Source organism: Monodelphis domestica, chromosome 1, assembly GCF_027887165.1.
Source record: "Monodelphis domestica isolate mMonDom1 chromosome 1, mMonDom1.pri, whole genome shotgun sequence".
NCBI lineage: Eukaryota > Metazoa > Chordata > Mammalia > Didelphimorphia > Didelphidae > Monodelphis > Monodelphis domestica.
Window position 1 is genome coordinate 342,346,661 of NC_077227.1, and position 23,449 is coordinate 342,370,109.

At 35.8% G+C, this 23,449-nt stretch overlaps 1 protein-coding gene across 13 annotated transcripts in view; it reads right to left on the bottom strand.

Moving 5' to 3' along the window:
* NR3C1 (nuclear receptor subfamily 3 group C member 1) overlaps nt 1-23,449 on the bottom strand; it is a 153,721-nt gene that overhangs the window by 128,740 nt on the left and 1,532 nt on the right. For 7 of the 13 annotated variants that reach the window (XM_007473817.3, XM_056811434.1, XM_056811435.1 and 4 more), the window contains exon 2: nt 19,037-20,236. In XM_007473817.3, the coding sequence (XP_007473879.1) occupies nt 19,037-20,223 (1,187 nt within the window). In that variant the 5' untranslated portion in view covers nt 20,224-20,236. Of the gene's footprint in view, nt 1-19,036; nt 20,237-20,371; nt 20,488-22,234; nt 22,449-22,689; nt 23,374-23,449 lie in introns of those variants that run through there. The other 6 variants (XM_007473819.3, XM_056811436.1, XM_001368946.4 and 3 more) reach the window with 6 other exon arrangements.

The following is a 23,449-nucleotide window of genomic DNA, read 5'->3' on the forward strand; positions in this document are numbered from 1 at the left end:
AGGTTAAGTGACTTGCCTGGGGTTACCAAGTTAGGAAGTATATGAGGCCATATTTGAACCAAGGATCTCCTGTCTCCTAAACCTGACCCTCTCTCCACTGAGTCACCTTGCTGTCCCTCTTTTTTCCTGACTAAAATCCTTCTCTAGTCCCTTCAAACAATGCCTGATATGCCAGTCTCCAAGTTTCTCAAAATCTTTGTTCTCTTCTGAATGTGTTTTGGTCTGTCAGCATCCCAGTAAAAATGTGGCATCTAGAAAGAAACAATCCTGTAGTGTGACAGAGGCAATGTCATCATATGTTTCTTGGAGAGTATAACCCTTACTGCTGCTTAAGATGGTATGTTTTAATGGCTGCAATGCTAAGCTTCATAGACTTTGTTCCCTGAATCTGGGTGGAGCCTTACAATGACGCAGTAAAGCATTGCACATCCACACACATATGTACTAGCCATGGTGAAGATAATGGTCTAGTGGCGCCACTTTATCAAAAACCTGAGGCTTGAAAAGTTATTAGAATTTTGAAACTCTGATAGGCAGTATGACATGGTGGACAGTGATGTGACTCTGGGTTACTTAACCCTCTAGCTGTCTCAGGTTAATCTCTAAGATTATACATTATAGACAAGTCATTGAGCTTCTCCATTCTGTGCTGGTGGAGAGTTTTCATACCAAGAGTTCCATAGGCTGACTTGGATGTTAAGCCTTCCTTACACAGAGGAGAGAATGCTGACTCCTGGAGTCAAGAAGATCTGAGTTTGAATTTGGACACAGACACTTTATTAACTGTATATCCCATGGCAAGTTACTGAGCCTGTCTCAGTTTCCTCAACTATAAAATGGAGACAATAACAGTATCTACCCTGACGGAAGGGTGTGAGGATCAAATGAGATAATATATGTAAAGCATTTAGCACAATACCTGGCACATAGTAAGTGACTAATAAATGCTTATTCCTTCCCCCTTCTCTTCCCTCAAATACCCTTCTTCAAAAAGTGAAGCTTTGGAAGGTGTGCGATTTACACTGTTTAGGTGCTCCCACCACTGACGAAATGCAAACTCTTCATACTCTTTTTCATACTATATAAATTCTGTCTATGTTTACTCATAGATCCTCTATGGAAGGTTTCTTGATTTGATAGGCAGCACGACATGTATATACATAGTGGATAGAGCATTGGGCTTGAGGTCAGGAAGACTTGAATCCAACCTCAGACACTAGCTGTGTAACCCTGGGCAAATCTTTTCAACTTGTCTGCCTCAGGTTTCTCATCTGTGAAATGAGTTGGAAAAGAAAATGGCAAATCACTCTAGTATCTTTGCTAAGAAAACCCCAAATGGGTTGATGAAGAGTTAGACACAACTGAAATGACTGAACAAAATTATCTACTACTACAAAGGAAGCCAGGGAGCTAAAATAAGATGCTGATGTGCCAGAGACTCATGAAATAAAAAAAAGGAAGGTAAGGAAATCCATATGAATGAAACCAAGTTTCAGGCTGAGGGACTCAAGGAATTGTATTATCCACCCAGATATTCCTACAGGATATTTAACCTTATCTATGTCATGGACCTCTCAGCCAGTTTGGTGAAGCTTTTGGGCCCTTTTCAGATAATTTTTAAAAATGTTTTATGATTCACAAGATTACAATGGAAACCAATGATATTCAACTACAATTTCCTATCTATCTTAAAATTCACATGCCCTAGATTAAAAATCTATACTTTAGAGGAAGGAGGGTGACATTTTTCCTTTGGATGTTTTCATCTCAATGACTGATTTAAAATCAGGAAGGAATTGGGAGTTCCCTAGACTTATTCATTTCATGAAGGGGGGTGGGGGGTAGTGGCAATATGAAAACTTCATAATTGGACTATTTCCTTGATAAGTTAACATTTCTGGTTACTTAGACCACTTGATTAATTCTGATGATGTTCTAAAATTTACAAAGGACTCATACATGGGAGTGGTATTAGATTTACTTGGCCACAGATAGCAAAACTAGAAATAATCAATAGGAATTGCAGAGGTCGGTTGCAGTGAAAGGAAAAACCATCTAACTTATGAGAGCTGTCTCAAAATGTGGTAGGTTCTCTAGAAGGAAAATGCCCCTGGGGAATCACTTCTTAAGAATCTTAAGGAGGGAAATTTTGTTCAGGTTTAGATTGGATCAGATGGCCCATAAGATTTCTTCCAAAGCAAAGATTTGATCTTCATTCAATCCTGCCTTCATGTGGACCATTTAGCTTTGCTTTCTCTTTCCTGGTCATGGATTAGATTGTAGATTCTATTCAATCATCCAGCAAATGCTATTTTTTGGGGAGGATGGTAATAAGCATGTGGGCAGATCAGCACGAGTCCTTATCCAAAAATTAAGACCCTGAGACATGTCCTACATGGTGGGAGCAGTGGCATCATCTTTTTCTACAATGGGAACCATATTAGCATCATCAATCTATTGTTGTAAGTGTCCTTAGAAGTAATTTAATTCAACTTCCTCCTCCCACAGACCAAGGAAACTGAAGCCCTGGAAGATTAAAGTTATTTGTCCCATGTCACTGAGGCAATACCAAAGGCTGGATTCAAACCCAGATCCTCTAGCAGCAAAGTCAATGCTCTTTCCATTATGCCACAGTTATTGTTAATATGTTATTATGCTTTATATGTAATTATATTATCATTATTATATGGGAGGCAGGCTGAGAATGGTGGCTCAAGCCTGTAATCCCTTGTGGAAACTGAGGCTGGCTGATATTTCAAGGTCAGGGTTTCTGAGATTTAGTGGGCTAAGCTGATTTGAGAATACAGGGAAAGGAGAATTCTTCCACAATTGGGAAATGAGAAGTTGATCCACCAAGACTTAACAACTTTGCGTTGGCTCTCTCATTAGAATATGAGCTCCCTGAAAACAGGGGTCATTTAACTTTTCTATTTCTATTCCCATCATTTTGGAGCACACTTTGCACACAGTAAGCTCTTAACTACTTCCTTCCTTCCTTCCTTCCTTCCTTCCTTCCTTCCTTCCTTCCTTCCTTCCTTCCTTCCTTCCTTCCTTCCTTCCTTCCTTCCTTCCTTCCTTCCTTCCTTCCTTCCTTCCTTCTTTCCTTCCTTCATTCTTTTTTAATGTATGCTCAGATTGGATATGGCATATCATCAATAGTAGAGTACCAGTAACTACTAAGTACATATACTATGTATATGGTCCATCTCTTCTAAACTATATTAGAATTATAGAATGCCAATTTTATTCAACCAAATGACTTGTCTAGTGCTAAAAATTTTAGTTTGTAGGTCCTTTCAAGCAAATGATTATTCATTGATTCCTTTAATAATTATTTATGTTAAACAGATATATAATTTATAACATAATTAAGAATATGGTGAACATCATTAACATGCACTTATAATTTAATATAAAGAAATAATTTTCAAGATAATAGTTCAAATGCAACTATTTTTTGGGCTCACGGACCACTTCCTGCTTTTCATCTTCCCCTTTGTCTTTGTCTCACTTTAGCACCTTCTAACACACCAAACATTTGACTACCAAGTTAATTTTCCTTTTAGCCTTTTGCTTTTATTTCATCTTACAGTCTTATTTTTGAATATTTTTAAGCCTTAGCAAATTGCCTGTTCCTTAAATCAACTTTGTGAATGAATATTGTATAAATAAGTAAGCACAAACAGAAGGATAATACTACCCAGAGTGATAAATTAGAGTTTGGTTTGTAATTCAGAGAGAGATGGATTCTCAAATCCTAGGTCTGTTTGGTTTGTGATCTTTTCAGAGTATTATGCATTAAAAAACCTCTCTAGTTTTTTATAAGCTGGAGAAAATGGGAAATCTGTGTAATGAAAGACCAAAGTAGAAAAAGGCTAATTCCAAAATTAAATAGATCTCCTTAAACAGCCTACAAAAAAATGACCTGTCAGAAGAACTTCATTGCTATATTTGAACACAGTCTTTTGAAAGTCCATCCCTGAGAAAGTGACAAGCTTATTTAGGTTAAGGCCTAGCCGTCACACCTGTTCCTTTACCCAGTTCATTAATTTCATATGACAATAAATTCTTGTAATGGCTAGTGGAATATGCACATAAATAACATATATACATAATTGTGCATTAAAACAAAAATACAAAGGCTAGATAAAGGATATTTTATTTCTCTAGGTAGAATAATCTTGAAGATATGCTAATTATCTTAACTTCTCTGAACAAACATTTGGGCATTTTAGAATGTGATGTCTTGACAATTTCCTCAACTTTGTTCTATTTCTCCTCTTTTAAATTAAGTAGGATCTTTTAATGTATTTTCATAAGTCTCCATTGTAATTTAATTTCCAGTTATAGATTGCTGGAAATTAGGTCTATAAGAAGTGTAATGAAATTTTCTTTATAGGTCAATACAGGGAAAATGACAAATCTACTAATTGGATAATTTGAATACCAATATAGAAAAAGAATTCAGAGTATAGCCTTTCCATTTCACCTCCAATACATGAAAATCTATCAGAATTAAAGTTCTTTGACAATTCATATCGTCTTACTTTTCTGTTTGTAACTCAATACTTAACAATATTTTATCATTCATTCACTCATTAATACAGACAGCCCAAAATGTGTATTTGGCATACAAGTATAGCCCATACAATATAAAATAAAGGAGATTTATTAATTGTGGAGGACAGAACACAGTCATAAGGTATCCTCATCATTTTTTCAAAGTGGTCAATTATTAGTGACTTTAAGAGTTAAAAAAGATATTTCTTAAATTACCTTAATAAGAATATCATAAATCCTTACTTAAAAAGAAATAAAATCCATAGAGTGAATATGTGATTTTTTAAAAGTCTAAGGTCCAGATTACCTAACATTTTAAATATTAAGCATTCACTTTTCAGAGGTTTGCTACATTTAAAATTTCTTTTCTTTTACTTCTCTCATGCGCTTTCTTTAGAAAAGCAACTTCCTCAGTTAGATTTAATAAATGGCTCCATCATCACTGAAACTGAAACAGTAGACGTCCCAAATGTGATTAGCTATTTTAGACAAATGTCACATGCATACACACGTTCAGGCAAGGAAGAACAAGGCAAAAATCCTCAATCAATTTACATGACTCTGTGGTAAGGATGAATTGCATATGACTTGATCTATGAATTCTGCTTTCCTGAGGTTTAGTACTTCAGTCTGTCTTGTTTCTAAGGTATTATGGACTAGAATGGCCAGATGATAACCACTGAAGTTGAGAACAATTATTTACTTGAAAGCTTGACTGTCTCCACAACCAGTATGAAAACAGCTACTTTTAATAATGGCATGTATTCGAGAAGGATTTAATTTGTTATGGACTGAGACAAACTTAACTTCCTACTTATACAGAGAATAGAATTCTTTGGCTTTAGCAGAATTCTTTTTACTCCCAAAGGGTTAATAATAAAAACATAGGATGAAACACAGTTATGTAGAGAAAATAGCTAATACATTTGAGTGATAATCTCATGTCTCAAATGGTTCCCAAGGCATTGTCTGATTGGGAAATTTTGTTCTAGACTCCATTAACCATATAGAGGGTTAAGGTGGCAGCAGCAAAATGGACGGACCCAGCAGAGGAACTTGTCAGGGGCAAAATGTACTCATATCAACAAACCATCCATTGCATATACATTTCTCAGTTCCTCTTCAAGCACAATACCAAAATATAAACCTGATAAAAACCAGAGGTTAGGGTCTCTATTAACCAATCAAAAGCATTCACTCTTCAAGCTAATACCATAAAATGGAAGCAAGAAGGCAAGACTATTCCATTTTTTTCCCTAACCTGACTTTCATACAGCTACCTAATACTCAGAAAATATAGACAAAAGTGTCATCCCTCTACTCAAAAATCTCCAATGGCCTCCCCTGTTACCTCTAAGGTAAAATATAAAACCATCTTAGCTTGGCATTTAAAACCTTCCACAACATGATTCCTATGTACCCTTTTTGTCTTGTTTTATTTTGCTTTCCTTCCTGCACTCTCCATTTCAGCAAGACTAGCTTGCTAACTATTGACCATACACATCTTTGTCTTTGCTCCCCCACATAGAGCCACATTCCCTCCATAAAAATAAAATCATCAAAATTGCAAATGAACAAGTTAAAATCACACATACAAAACAATTCAATTAAAAAAAGAATGTGTCATAACTTATTATGCAGTTATACACTTAGCAAAACCAAGGAGAAACAATAAATGGAGAAATAGCTTTAAAATATAAAATATTCAAAAATAGAAGACCTTAAATAATCCATCTCAGAAAATGAAGCAGAACTAATTGTAAAGGAACTACCAAAAGTAAATTAAAAACAAAACAAAAACCCCTTTAGTTTAAGAGATTAGCAGGAGAATTCTATCAAATTTTAAAGGAACAATTAATACCAACACTAAAGAATTGAATCTCAAGAATTGAGGTAGAAAATATTCTACCGGACACCTAAGACCAATTCTGTTCAATACTTAAATCAGGAAAAGATGAAACAAAGAAGGAAAACTACAGATTGATATCACAAATAAATACTAATTCAAATTTTTAAATAAAATCCTGAGAATACACTTCCTCTTTACTTAACCTCATAGAATTCCTAATTTCCTATAAAATACAACTCAAGTGTTGCCACCTATATAAAGCCTTTTTGGATAGATCCTCCCTAGTTATTAGTCTGTCTCTCCCTCCTTCAATTACTTTGTATAAATTTATAAACTTTTATTGACTTACTTATAAGCATATTGCCTCCTCCCAGGAGAGACTCAGCTCCTTGCGGGCAGGGCAGTTTTGATTTGTCTTTATATCCTCCAGTTCCTACCATAGTCCTTGACACATAGCAGACATTTAATAAATGCTTACTGATTGATACAGTGAATAAATTTGCTCATCATTCATTAAAAGAAGGATAAGGTCAATGTGTCCTCATGAAACTTAGATTTTAGTAGGGTAGGTGAGATTCTCAAGTTATAATATAAAAGTGAAATAAGATAGGTGCATGGTGTTATGTTAGTTCAAAGGAAGAAGTGATCACACTGTCCTAGAAGATCCTGGGAAAGCTTTGTGGGGGATGGGACACATGAGCTAGGCCTTTAAGGATGCTTAGGAAATGGACAGGTGGAGTCCCTGAAGAAGGGTAATTCCAGGCAGAGGGAACTTGGTGAGAAAAGACAAGGAGATGAAAAAGAGATATGTTTGAGAAATCACAAAATCATGACATTTTACAGAATGAATATTGGAGATAAGATTTCAAAAGTTTAAATTGTGGATGGCATTAAAAGCACTAGGGGAAAGAGTTTAGGCTCTATTTAATAAGGAGGGAGCAGAAGTTAGATTTTTGGAGTAATACAGTTACAAAGTCAGAATTGTGCTTAGGCATGTCATTCTGAAGCAATGTGTAGGATGTATTTGGGGTGGAAATGGAGAAAAAGACTGAAGGAAGTTAGGAGGTTATTATAATAGCCTAGACATAAAGAGAAGGAAATTCTGAACTAAGATATTGACAATGAGAATGGAAAGGAGAAAATGGATGTGAGAGATAAATAAAGTAGAGGGAAAAATAGTGATCATTCACTTCTCAATACCTTCTTCCTAACCAGGATTTGGGAGTCTACCAAGCAACAGTATGGTTATTAAGAGCCATTCTTAACCTTGAATCTAATTTTCAAAAGTTTCTGTTATTCTCAACTTGAGGTGGTCTTCATTCTTAAAATCCATTGTCAGTCCATTGACTATTTTATTACTCAGTGTGTCAATTAATCATCTCTTTCCCCATCACCTTTCACTAATTTTCTTGGACCCTTTTAGAAATCTTTAACTATTTTAAAAACTGGTATTAGAAATAATCACTCAAATTTGAACCGAAGCCAATTATCTCTCATCTATTGCTTTTTAGTGAATAAAAGTTCATTGTGTCTCCTTTTTTGGATTCTGGGATTGTTGCTTCCTGATTCTACAACTATTCATTCTATTTCTTCTGTGACTCTTCTCTTTGTATGTCTTCCAGGACTCTAGAATCCTTGGGCCTTTTCCCACCTCCACCCTCCAATTTTATAACAATTTATTTCCCAGTCTCTTCATCTGATTTTCTTGCTTCAGCTACCACCTACCTTCCTTTCCTCCAAATGTTTTTTGATGTTTCCTTTTACATATTCCTGCCAAATAAGATGAACTTTTGGAAAAATGAGCTCATATCTTTGATTTTCAAAGACTTAAGCTCTTCTCGTATCACTGCTCTTACAGCTCATATTGCACTTGAGATAGGGACTAATTAAAACTGACAATGATTTAGGTTTTTCTTTTAGTTTAGAGGTGGTATAATAAAGATTTAACATTGATGGGGGAAGAGTAATACACATTACCTTAAAATACAGACCATAAAGGGTACAGTATTTCAAGCTTCCCAATTTAGTTTTTTTTAAACCTTAACTATTTAGCCAAGGATTTTTTAGCCTCTGACTTCATTTAAGTATGCTATACTTACTCAGAAGACATTTCAACATTCAATGATAAAAATCATAGAATTTTAGAGAATTTTAAGTACTATCTATTCCAACTGTTTCATTTTATAGATAAAGAAACTGAGGTCCAGGATCTAAGGGACTTGACCAAGGTCACACACAAGGCATACTGAGGCTGTTTCTTCATCTTGTAAATGGTACTACTTGTACTACCTAACTTACATAATCATATGACATTAACCAAAAGGTAAGGAGATTTCTGACATTTTTATTTGGGGTGTGTATGTGGGGGGCTGGTTCAGAATTTATACTCAAGACTCTGTATATTAACATAATTTCCATAGATAGAATATAAGAGCCTGATTTGAAGTCAGACTTTTAGAATCCTTATCCAGTTACAAGTCAAGGCATTAAGATAACATGGCCTTAAAAAGACTTCTTTGTTCAGAATATCTAATAAATATAAGCAGATATTCAGTGAATGGTAAATTCCAGACTGAATTTCACTTTTCAGATAAATAAATGTGAGTTTATAGTTAATACACATTTGTAAAAATCTTTTTTTTTTCAGCCCACTTGTGAATGAGAAATTTAATAGGAAAGCTTCTACAATGAGAAAACCAAAATACCTTAATATAAAAGATTGTGTGTTAAAGTATTTCTGCACTATCTTGGGTAAGACTGATTCAGAAAAAAAAAATAAACCATTATCTGACCTACATCCATGCTTTAAAATTTTAAAATATAACAATCTTCCCATCACCAAAACTCATTATTATCCATTTTTGCCAATGAGTTTCTTCAAAGAAAGTAGGATTACTCTAAAATCTATTTTTAAAAAAAGCATTCATTCCAAAAACTCAAGATAATCTTAAGATTAATATCAACAACAAAAGGAATATATTTTGTTAACAAATTTTATAGAGAGCCACTACTGTGTCTCCTACAACTGATTTCCTTACTAACAATATAAAGTCTCTACTACAGCCTACCTTAGGGATCTTTCTCTATCTGCTGACACTATCTCCTTTGCTCGTCCCCCCCCCCCCCCATCTAACATTTACAAAGAAAACATGAAAGCTTCATACTTACTTTAGCCAGAATCATTTCCTCCCTTTTTAATATTTCCTAGATAAAAGTAGAGATCTCAATTATTAGTGAGGTAGTGTGGCACTATAAGATAGAACAACAGTTAGAGTTAGGAGTTAGGAGAACTGAGGTGTGAAGCCCAATTTAGATACATACTAGTTGTCATTCTTGGCATCTATAAAATGGGACTACCAAAGGTACCTATCTCATAGGGTTGCTGGAAAGCTTAAATGACATAATGTATATAGTGTTTTAGAAAACTTAAGACTTAGACTAAATGTCTTCTATTATTATTATTACTACTGCCAACACAGGGGATTCATCAAAATATTTAAAGAAATGTTTTATGAAATCAGATTCTGCTTCCTCTTAATACTACTTTTATAATCCAACCAGAACCATGAGTTCTCTTTGTTTCAAACTCATGATGCTTTGAACAATAATTACACATAAGATATCAACTATAGTACTTTAAGTTGGTGATCAGTTCATTCCTTATGTATTAGTTTTCACAGTCTACCCATTCCTTTCACGACAGTCAAGCAAACCTATACTCAATCCCATTTTTATTTCTTCCATTCAAAAATGAAGGAATCATAGGATTTTGAGCCAGAAGGGTCCTCTTAGACATCACCTAGTAGCTCATTTTTATAGGTGAGGATATCCCTTCTAAATGCCAGTTCTACATCACTAAATATCTAGAAGACCTTTCAAACTGAATATCCTGAAGGTATATATCGAGTTCAATATGTCCAAAAAAGATTTCCCCTCTCCCCCTCTTTGCAACTTCCTAATCTAGTCACCGAAGTTTGAAATGAGTTTTTCTCAACTCATTTCCCCTCACCTCATGTGTTCATTCAACTCTTCTCAGTTTTTTACCTTCAAAGTTCTTCTGTCTACTTTTCTTCAGTCACATGGCCACCCACTAGGTTACAGCTTTCTCATCTCTCACCTGGACTCTTCAGAGAATAGCAATCTTCCTATTAGTCTACTTGCCAGAAGTCTCTCTCCTTTCCAAGTCATCTTCCACCAGGTCTATCTACCACAGAGGCCTGACCCTGCTCAATAAACTCCAGGTGCACTCTATTATCTCAAGGATCAAATACAAAAGTATTTGATTTGGCATTTAAAACCCTTCACAATATGGTTCCAACCTACCTTTTCAGCCTTCATGAAGTTCATTTCAGTCAAACTGGCCTTTCTTCCTGCACCTTACACATGCCATTCCATTGCCTGTCTTCCTGAACCTTCACACAGTCTGTTCCATGTGCATGGAATGCACACCCTCCTTATTCACACTCTTACAAGTCTTTATTTTCCTTCAAAGGTCAATTCAAGCAGCTTGCTCTAGCCAAGGCTTTTCCTGATCCTCCCAGTTTCTAGTGTCTCCTTTCAAATGACCATGTATTTATTTTCTATCTATGTTGCACATACTTATACGTATAAATGTTGTCTTCCCCTTAAAAATAAAAGCTATTTGAAAGAATTTTTGTCTTTGTGTCTTGAGGGCCTAGCACAGTGCCTATTAAAAGTATTTAATAAAATCAACTGATTTGCTTCTTGTCTTCTCATATATTGCACAATGTACCGAAAATTGTCCTACTTCCTACTCATCGATCCCTTTTGCACCATAGACTTCCTTCTATAAAAAAGTTCTTCCTATAAAGACCTTGAAGTGTTTTACTATGGAATCTAAGATTCTATAGACTCATGGAAACAGAGAGGTGGAAGGGTCCTTACAGATCATTTCATTTAATCTCTGACCCATTGAAGGAATCCTTTCTGTGAAAAAAGATTTTTAGCAATAGCCTTGTTGAACATATTTTCTATTCCACAACCGAGTATTATATACACATTTCTGAAATGTTGGAACTTAAGCATAGGAAAATTAAAAGATTTGACCAAAGTTAAATAGTAAGTAGCTACATGACATTTGAACTTTAGAACTTAGACATTAAATTTTATATTCTTTTCTCTATGCTTTTTCATTTCGTTTCACCTCTTCCCTAGTCTTCAAGTTTGCCAACAGTTCACAGAGCACTTATGAAGCCTTCTTATGGAGCATTTCTAGCTGAAGTGGTCCCTGACCCACTGTAATAGAAAATGAAAAGATGCATTTCATTCTCCTGCATTCCATACTTTTTGAGAGCCTAGGGTCACCTCCAGCCATATTCTACTACAGTGCTTCACTGGGGTGTGGAAGTGACCCTGGGTTCTCAAAGGAATGTGACAACAGAATACAAGTTCCTGCAGGTCTTAACAAGTAAGAAAGAATTCAAGTAGGAGCCTGCAGTGGACTATCTATATTTCTTATCATCTGACTAGCAGCCTAGTTAAGTTTGTGCAGGTTCATCACCACCTTGGCCACATGGTGCTGACCTGTTCAGCCATAGTGACATTATATGTTGAAAATTATCTACCAATCTATCAAACATTTGTTAAACATCTATAAAGTCTCAGAAACTGCCATAGAGTAATCATTATCATTATCATCATCATAAGGAGAAAGTAACCACACTGGTGAAACCCTGGGTCCTCGGGAGTATTTAATCTCCTGTCCTTTTTTGGGGGGTTAGGGGGGAATCTTTCACAAATACTACTTTGTTTCCTTTTTTTCAATAATGAAATTTCTGCTCTTAGCAATAATGGATATCATTAAGTTACTCTTGATATAGTTTTGATGCTGAAGATTTTCAAAGATTTTGGGGAAAAAACCAGGAGGTAGAAATGATGTTGTTTGGAAAGATATTCCTAGGCTGGGAAGAAGTAAAACAAAGTTCCAAGCCTACAATTTGAAATACTAAAACAGTCGAATTTTTCCCATGCCTCCTAATTAAAAACCAAAACAAAAACTGAAATTTGTTTCAGTGACACAGCTCTAATTATAATCATGTGATAACTGTAAGGTCATAAGTCACTGTACTACTCCAACCAACATGAAATAAGTTACTTGCTAAATTGGATGCCATTTCACAACTGCTTTCAAAACCTGGCCACCAAATAAACTTTCATAATAGCCATTGTCAAATAGTACTGTTGAGGATTATGAAATCAACTGGAATAAAGGCTAGCTTTTCAATAAAAGGAGCTACTACACTCCTGAAAATGAAGATTCAAAGTGAGAAAATAAATTAAGCACATAAAACTAACCAGATCCCTAAGTTTTCCATTTGCCTCTATGTAGTAGAAGTTGAACAAGTATAAAATAAGATCTGTTCTCACCATTAAGCAACCACAAGCTGTAATGCAGACACCACTAATCCTTCATACACTAAATTTTTAAATAACAGAATTAAGGCTATTAATGGTACTGAAAAAGATGAATATTAGCCTTGTTTTTCAAAAGTAGTACACTCAACAATCCACCTTAAGTCATTAATATTTAAGTTGAAATAATGGTAAAATAAAGGATGACACACTTTCCATACAAAATAACTGAATGTAAAGATTATAGGAATATACATAGGTTAATTAAATTAGTATCCAATGCTTTTAGAAACCATAACTTTTCCTTATGAACTAGAAAGCAACACAATAACTATATAGAGCAATAAGTTCAACTAAGGAGTTAAACCTATCCAATTTTAATTATGTTTTTCACAAAAACCTATTGTATTTCGTTTTCTAAAACAACAGCACTGATATAGACGGAACAGTTTAAATCTGGTCTCAGACACTTCCTAGCTCATTACCCTGAGCAAGCCACCTAACCTCCCATTCCTGAGCTATTACCACTCTTTTGCTTAGAATGGAAACAGAGTGTTGATTTTAAGACAGAAGGTAAGGGTTTTTAAAAAATACAGAACAAATAAAAACAACCTTAGAAACATTGTAAAAGGATTTAAATATAGAAATCCTATTCTTTCAGAAAACATATCATTAGGTTTTGGAACCACTATTAGTTTTGATCTCTACTTAGTCTACTATGGTCAAACCAAAATACTCTTTTCCCACTCTCCTTCCACCCACTATGTATCAATTTTCTTATGTAAAAGTCTCTTCCTGCTTCAAGTTTTTCTCCATTGGTTATAGATACTGCTGATTCAGGAACTATTTTCACTTTGCTAAATTTATCTTAATTTTGGCACTCTGCCGCCATTCTACACTGTCCCTTCTACCCTCCCCCTATGTTAACCTAAAAATCCTCAGGGAAATACTATTAATAAAACATCCAAAAAATTACAGTAGTATATTAAATTTTGCTTAAGAAAAATGTATGCTGCTTCTTTGCTCTTTAAATAGATAAAAGAATTTGGGGGATGGATTTCTCATCTTTTTTACTCTAAGAAGTGGAAAAATTTTGCTCTTCTCCCCCAATTATTTTAATATATATTGGAAAAAAATTACATTTTAAGAAGTTATATGCCACATTGCTTAAACAGTAAAATGAATGGAGACCAAACTGAAGGGAAAAGTGCAAAGAATGTTAAAGATTTTTTTTAATGGCATTTTAGCACAGGATTATTTTAACTTTCTATAAAATATGTAATGTAGAAACAGAAGCCTAGGTAAAAAGAAATAAGAGAACTTGGACCTGATAGTACTTTACTAAGCTGATATTAAGCATGATTTCTTAAAACTGCCTGTAAAAGTAAATATATAACTGTTCTTTTCAGATATTAATAAAGAAATACATCTTGAAAAATATTTATTCCTTATTTTCTTGCACCCACGAATTTGGCTTATTACTATTATTTCACCAATTCTCATTTCATATAATAAATATGCTATCAGGGTTCTTTTATTTATGTAGTTTTAGGATTATCCCAAGGGGAGCAAGTGATAGAACTATATAAAAATCACTTTGCCTATTTAACACATGCCAATATATGTGTTTATCTCAAGATTATATGTGTGTGATGTGTGTACTATGTTGTGTGTACTATAAATAGTACACACATACATACACATATATTATGGTGGTATGTTACATTTTGCTTAAGAATTGTACATGTTGCTTGCTTATTCTTTAATAAGATAGAGTGGAATAAAATTTGCTTTCCTTCCCCTTAAAATATTTTAATGTGTATTGAAAAAGTTATATTCTAGGAAATGACATGCCAAATTACTTTAGGACTGAAATTCAAACAAACATTTATATGTATATATGTGTCACTTGTCTATCAAGGCTATCTTCTATTAAGACTAATCATCATTTAATTATTAAAGAGAAGAAAAAAATACCCATATACTTTTCAAAGTTTCTCATTAAGTTTATTCCAAATCTCATATAGATGTTATATTTACTAATGTAACTGGGTTATTTCTGTCACCTAGAAGCTAGGGGGTAGAGAGATTCAGGTGTATACAACCAATTCATTAATGTCAAATGTCCAAACTTTCACATTTAAGCCTTTCATACTAAAGTAAAATAACCAAATTTAAGATGCCACTTCACCAAAATCCCAAAGATTCTTGATGTTATTTCTATCACTATATTAATCCATAAAGCAGACTTCAGTATAAATCATTCAGAAAATTTCTATTAGCATGTTCCATAAAACAGAAAATAATCCAACTCTCTAGTCAGGCTATAGGATTATAGTATCACTCACTGATTTATAGGTTGGAAGAGGAATTTAGAAGTCAAGTCCAGCTTCTTCATTTTACAGATAAGAAAACTGAGGAACAAAGATTAAGTATCTTGCCCAGGATCTCAAAGCTATAATATAAACAATACCTAAATTGAAAGCTGGCAGCTAGATGGCATAGTGCTAGTCTTGGAGTCAGGAAGGCATCTTCATGACTTCAAATCTGGCCTCATACACTCATTAGCTATGTGACCACAGCATAAGAACAAATCCAAATTATGTTACCAATTATAAATATGCAACTGAATAATCATATAAAGTACCACAGGAAGGAATTTCAATAAATTCTAAAATTACTATAGGCAAGTCTTCACGTTTTCCTCCTAAAGGTACCCAACTCTAATGTATTTAGAAATCTCAGGAATGGAATGAGGCTTTGTCAGGGAAGTTTTGCTATGAAAAAAAAAATTATCCCCAACTCCTCTAAAATATGTATACCATATTTTCAATGAAGCAATAGACAACTAAAGGAACAATGAAAAAATACTTACAGATTAAAAAATATGTACATACACTATAATTCTCTCAGTATCTTCTTAGTAACTAACTACCAATATAAAAAAGAACCCCAACCAAAAAAAATAACCTGTCAATATAGGCATCAATATATGCAATCTTACTACAGGAATTTAATAGAATAAATTAATATCAAAAGGCACAAAAGCAATCAATACCAATGGAAGAGATTGTAAATATTCAAAGAAAAATAGGATGGAAGAAAGGAATGGGCAAAGGAATGAAAACCATTTTTAACTTTACTCCTTATCCACTACTTCCATTAAGAATGATATTAAATCACAAAAAAGAATATTAAATAGCTATTTTTAAAAATCCTTCCCTTTTTCACTAACACATTTCCCCCTTACAAAACCTCAAACTATTTGCTGAGATCAATGCAGCACTAAGTGAGAAGGCAAGATTTAGAGAAAGATTTTCATCACTCAAGCTTTATATACAGATGATACTCTCAAGATCAGAGTATTTAAAATTAAGGATCCGATAAAGTTAGTAGAAGCACTACCAAGCCAATAAATTTGACCTTCCCTCTCATTGAAATCCTAAACTGTATACTGAACTGTATTTCAAAGTTGATTTTTTCCTTTACACATCTTTACTTCTATTAATTCAATCCTACTCAAAGTCAGTTTTACAATTAAAGTCCCATGAACACTGAAGAACAAACAAATGAAAAAAAAAAGTTATCCTGAAACAATCTAATTCTCTTTCACCTCTTTACAACATAGTTTCAACATCAATGGCAAAATATACTAAAAAGCTAGTCATAAGTAAATGTCCTCCTATCAATGTAATGACTATGCTATGTGTGGACTTTGCACATTTAAAAATGGATTAATTAGGCACCTTCCAACTCAATTTTCTTATGTTGACTTGGGCAGAATGAAGTATAAAAGGCCTTTTATTGTTTGCCTATCAATAAACCTGACTCTAAGGCTTTATTAAGCAAGATGCTTCATCTTTTAAACCAGGACACTAATGTTAAGTACTTAACTTGATTACTTAAAAGCTTTAGACACAAACTTGAAGGAAATTTCTGGAAGTGTGGCATATAGCTAAAATTTTATTACTCAGAAAAAGCAATGTTAAAAGGAATTTAAAAGTTTCACAAGAAAATGTTTCCCCCTTTAAACAAAAAAGACTTCACCTTTGCAATTAAAAGATTACAGATAAATATTGTCACACACAAAGGAGAGTTAATATTTACAAGATCCAACTGTCATCTCAAAATTAACTTAAAGCTAGAATTGTTCTCTAAGGATTCATGGTCAAGACTAATGTTTAGCTAGATCCCAATAATATAAAAACACAGCAGAAAAGCAAACATTTTGAGTCATATCAATGTTGCTCATTTGAAAACAATAGATTGATTCAATCTGAATCAAAGAAACATTGAAACCGAAAAGAAACATTGTTTCAATTTCAGTGAACCTCTTCTGGGTAATTCTAGTTCCCCAATTCCAACTAAGTTAATGCCATAATGTATAAAATTTCCAAAGAAAAGCTATGAAAGGAAGTTATCAAATTTATCATCAATTCTACTTTGAAACACTGAATATCACCCTAGGCCCTATATTAAATAAAAATAATCACATCAAGTAGATTCATAGAAGGTTGAGAGTTAAAAGGGTCCTAGTCCAGCTCCCTCCTTTTACAGAGTAGGAAAACTGATGGAAGAATTCCTCAGGTCACTAAAGGAACACCACAGTAATACTTCCATTTCTTAGATCTCAGGTTTGTGATGACAATCCAATAGGAAGGTAATATTGTTAAAGCATTCAAAAGTGATATGAATTTGCAAGGAGTTATTATACTTAGACATTTAAGGTAAGTGTGTTCACAAAACATGTTTTGGTATACTAATATGTTCCCACTGAATGCAAAAGGATGTATCTTGTTTCATTTATATTTGGGCAAAGGAAATGAAAGTGAAATGACAAAAAGCTTATTATTATGAGTACAATTGGTAATCCCCAAATGTTTTATAAAACAGCATTTTTATGGCATGGTTATATATTTTATAAAATAATTTGTGTGCTATAACTGCTTAACCTATGAATTAAAGCAGGGACTATTGAAAGAGTCAAACATGTATAATCACAGATTTTATTACTTCAAAGTTCTAGACACAAATAAATATAAGAAAGGGAGTCTTTAAATGCAAAATACAAATGTCTACTCCCTAATACAAACCCATACAGGCCTTGTATTGAACACATTTTATGCACCTCAGTTCACAAAGATGATTACAAACTGTTTAAACAAAATATAATTGGAAAGTTTTCATTAACACATAGAAAAGTTTGATTTTGTTTATTTAACTAAACAATGACCACATCTTTTAGAAATCTATGAAATTCCCTAAATTTGTAATCTAGTTTTCTTAACCAATAAAAGCATTCCCATCATTAAAACGTGGAAAGATCCACCCATTGTAAAATGTGGTTGAAACAAAAAAGTAGGTTGAATATAAAACCCTCAACAAGAAGTAAACAAGAATACTAAACAATATTAATATTTAAGGCATTTGAAATGAGATTCAGTATTATATACAAAGAAAACTGGTTCAACATCATTCTTAACAAATACTCCAATTCACAATCCTTCTCCACCAAACCTAAATATGTTAAAATCACAGTCTTATGTTTCATTGTTTTGGACTGAATACCTGATTGCTTTCAGGAGAATTTCCTGTCAAAATAGGAACCTGGAAAATGGGTTTGAACTTGAACATCACAACCAAGAAATCTTTTAATGACCTAACAATGGAGGGAAACAAGCGAAGTGACACCCCCAGCTCCACAAAATCTGTCGCTAAGTATGAATTTGAGAATTTTCAGCAACACTGAAAAATCCCTAAAGTGACTGATAAGCAGAGGCTTATTACGTAATTTACATTCTGATTCCTGTGGGCAGGAACCAGGTCTTATTGTACAGTGCCTACCACACTCTGCTGAAATTCAATAAATGTCAAAAACAAGTTCTGCAACAGGCCCTCTGGATGACCAGCAGGACACATTGTTGATCATTCTGATTTTTAAGTCTTTAGTTCTTTCACATTGCTAGCATGAAATAACATGCTATTTATAAATATATACATGCAGAAGTTTGATATTTTCATTAGCACATTATATAAAAGTACATTTACATTGTTGTGGAATCCTACCAATAGCCAACTAATTCACTATCTACTAGAAAGAAGACACTTTAATTTTGGGCAAAAGTGATGATCCTTGTCATCATCAATGTCACACCTGAGGGAACATGCATTCAAGGACAATGAACACAGAAAGAAATACAGCAAATGACCTTAAATCTACTATTTTTTTAAGGGAAACGTGGATAAAACTCTTACCTCGAAAATCCATTTGAAAAAACAGATCGACTGGTGAAATTCAGAGTTCCCAAGGAAGTCAAGTTGTCATCTCCAGATCCCTGGCACCTATTCCAATTTTCTGAACCAACAGGAATGGGTGGAATGACATTAAACACAGGCTTGTGATCTTGCTGCTGAGAAAGGGATGCAGTATTCAAGTCGTAATGGTACATCTGTCCCCCAGAGGTACTCACACCATGAACAGAAATGGCAGACATCTTGTTACCAATTATATTTGCCCCAGAAAAACTTCCTTGACAGTAAACTGGGCCCAGTTTCTCCTGTTTAATTACGCCAGGAGTACAAAGTTCAATAAAATCTTCCTTTTCTGTTTTCACTTGAGGTAATGGCATATTAGAACTGGGTAAAATTAGGCCCCCCTGCTCAGTAATTTTAGGCTTAGTGTCCGGCAAAATAAGAGGCTTGCAGTCTTCATCTGCATTACCTTCTAATAGAAATGGATCATCTGTTGCCAAAGGAGAAAGCAAACAGTTTTCATCTAACAAGGGGTCTAATCTCCAAGGACTTTCATTTGTCTCTTTACCTGGAGACCCAGCAGACAATTCCAAATCCTGCAAAATGTCAAAGGTACTTTGGTCTTCAGTATACAATTTTGCATTGCCATCTTTAGTGCCAGCCGAGCCCTTTTTAAAAGTCGGCTTTTCTAAAGCTTTATCACAATTAGATTTTGTTGGAAATTCATTGTCTGTGGCAGAAGATGTTGAACTCTTGGGGCTTTGAGGCACCCTGGCTGACTTATTGAGGCTTGCGATGCTCTCTTCAAGAAGCCTAAAATCTGTTTCACCAGAAGAAACACCAATTTGGCCCTGTTGAGGGAATACCAGATCATTTCCCATTACTTTTGAATCTGTGTCACCCATATAGAGTCCCATTGATAGTGAGACTGCTTTAGATAGATCTGGCTGCTGTGCGCTGCCTGCTGTGCCTTTAGAAAAGTCACCCAAAATAGGCTGCTGCTGCTGTTGCTGTTGCTTAGAGTCTGACTGAGAAGCAGCAGCCAGTGACGGTGAAGATACAGGAATTTTCACAGCAGCTCCACCCCTTATCGTTTTATAAAAGTCCATTACATTTCCTCTGCTCCGACCATGTATACTCTTGGTGGTTTCTTCTCCACACGAGGGACTTAACGATTCTTTTGTGTCCATTAGTTAATACCAGCTAGAAAAAGAACATACACACCATAACTAAATAAGCCACAAATATATTCACATCAGCATTTCAGTGATAGGATTAAGCCATAACATAAGAGAAGCTCAACTTGTCTAGGTTTTACTAATCTTACTCCCTACCCACCAGAAAGGTAGTTTCTCTCTTTCCAGAGTTCAAATAGCATTTTCTCTGCTTCTTTACATGCAGCATACTACAGTATAAGGCAGATCACCTGCAAAACTTAACAGCAAAATTACAAGATGACGCTTTGCCATTCATTTGTGTAAAAAATAATGCTTAATAATGTCTGTAATTAATAGTCAAAAATAATTATATTAGAAGTTTAGATTATATATCAATGCATTATGAAAAGTATGAAAATAACTTAAAACTACCACATTTTAATTAAGACTGCAACAGCAAATATTGTATTGGAATCTAGCTAGTTATTTCCTATATTTCCCAACTCCAGATAGTTGTTCATCTGTACCTAGTAGCTACCATACCACTACCTACAAGTGAATCCTTTACTTTATTTGGATAAACCAACACTTCCAGTATGCTAATCTCCTAGACAAGGGAAAAGATTCCCATTTCCAACTCCATTATCCTAGCTGGGTGGTAAAGCAAACTAATTCAGGACTCCGTCTTGGATATTAACTAATGATAGTTTAAATTTCAAGGGGATAGACTAGAATGTGTTACAGTTTCTAACAAAAGTGTAGGCTTTATTTGAAGTGAAAATATAAAGTTATTGATTCATGTTGATGGTATAGGATACTGTCTATGCATGATACATTATATACCTATATATACAAGTTGTCTGTAACATTAGCATATCCTGTTCTTTATTCAGTTCGCTGCATCCCCCCCACCTTTGAAACAAAATGTAGAGTAATGAAAAGAGAATTAAAATCATGAAATAAAAATATAACATCTGATTGGGGCTAAAAAGCCATGAAAAAAATCCCCACAATAATAATACTGGATTCTAAGGCTTCATTCCCCACTTCCCCTTTTAAAAAAAATCTCATTTGGTCAAAATGATCTGAAAGATTGGCTGATAAGAATATTTAGGACAATCTGGTCAAATCCAGTCCACTAGGAGAAAACTCTCTTGTAGGAAGAAGTTAAAAATCATAAACCTAATTACTGGCTGTATAGTAAGGCAGCTGGGAAAAGGGGTGAGAGAGGGGCTGATGGTGGGTGGAGTGGGGTGCTGCAATAACAAATCTTTAGTGCATACGATTTAACAACCCCCCCCCCCCCCCCCGTCCTTCTGCTATGTTTACTTGATAATGATCTCTAAACACATACAAGGTATCAAATGGAGTCTAATGAATTTCCACGGGCTTTCCTGACAGCTGCCTTCATACTGGAAACCAAAACAATACCCAGTCCGAAAAGGGAGTGGGGGCAGGGGTTGGGGGGGGGGGAACGGGACTACAAAATGGTCCCTCAAGCAACGTTCTTCTTAGTTGCAAACGATTCTGCAACATTAACAAGACATTACAAACAATGCCCAAATGTCTTAGGTGGCACTACAGCCTTTCAGCTAGCACATCTACAACCAAAATACAAACATCAAAACCACAATCCGTCGAAAATCTCTGGCTATACAATAACTCAAGACCGTTCTACTGATGTTAACCATACAAAAAACAAACAAACCAAAAACATTCATTATCTAATTGGAAAGAACCCCCACAAAAGCGCGAAGTGTCTAGAAATGTGTCGAGACCTGTTGAGCTCTTTCTCAGACACGCCCACTTCTGCAAGATAACACCAGCCCCTTAGAGAAGTCTACAACTTCCAGGCTGTCAGCCCCTTTCGTACCCGAAAAAAAAAAAAAAATCCACCCATGCAAAGAGCTCAAATAGGAGACACGTTGTAGCCTCGACGGAAATTCTAATCAATCCTAGGCAACAAACAGTGAACATTTTCGTGACAGACAAGTTAAGGCACTATTTCGTTTTTCCAAGTTTAGAATAAAAAATAGATATTAACCTCAAGGAAGAAAAATAAAGGGTGGCAGGGAGGGGGAAATAAAGTATTGCGACTTTCCTAGTAGGGTATTAACTCAACCTGGAGGCTTGGGGCCCCCGACTTCCCCGCCAGGGAGCTTGGAGCCCACGCAGAGGGGCATTATTTCAGCCTCCCGGTCCGAAAGTACAAGCTCAGCTTCCTCCCTGTCCACCCTACGCACCCGAGCATGGCAGAGGGGTGACGAGGGGGAGGGAGGAAGCACTGTCACCCTTTTTCTGTCCTTTCGTCACTGTCAACTCTCCCTACTCAACCCCTCCCCGCCCCCCAACCCCGTTAATAAAAGTTTTCAAGATTCAAAGCCGCCCCCTAGGACTCCGTCTCTTGCCAAGAAAGGCTCTTAGGGTTTGGGGGGAGGGGGACAGAGGTAGCAAACACCCGTAACCCCCCCCCTCCCCTTTCCTCCATCTGCCTCTTACCTCATCTAGGGGTCCGGTTATCCCACCACCTTCCACAGCTCCCACCACAGCCGAAATAAACAACTTAACGTGAGAAAGGAGGAGGAAAAATGTTTTTCTAAAAAAAGGAAGTAAACAGCCGCCCCCTTTTCCATAGGGGGGGGTAAGGGGGAAGAACCCCTATTTAAAAAGTCTTGCCCTTTCCCCGCACCGCCAGGAACAGTCCTCGGCCCCTCTTCGGGTCTCTGGACTGTTGTTTATTGGTACGTTTCTTCTCCCCGGAGTCCTCCCACCCCTCTGCTCCTTCTTACACCCACTTTCAGCCGTCCCCGACAGGCGGGCGGTGACTCGGGCTCTAGTCACAGACAGAGCTAGCAAAATGGAGGAGGAGGAGGAGGAGGAGGACTAAAAGGAGGAGGAGGAGGAGAAGGGGAGAGAGGACACGGGAAAGGGCTGCCTGGTTGTGGAGAGAGAGGGAGAGCTCGAGCTGGGGGCGGGGGGGAGGAGGAGGCGGCGCCACATCCACATACACACACGCACATGCACACACGCACACATACACACCACTCACATATTTCGCCGCTCCCAGCGTGTACGAAGCCTGAGGGGCAGTAGCAGGCGGGGAAGGATGCAACCTGTTGGTGATTGTGAGCAACTGCAATCGCACGCTCAGCTCCCCAAGCCCCTCTAACTCAGTCTAGCTAGCCGGCCGGCCCGCCCGCGCGCCGCCTCTGCTGCTGCCGCGGGCTCCTACTCCACTGCCAGCAACTTACTCCCACCA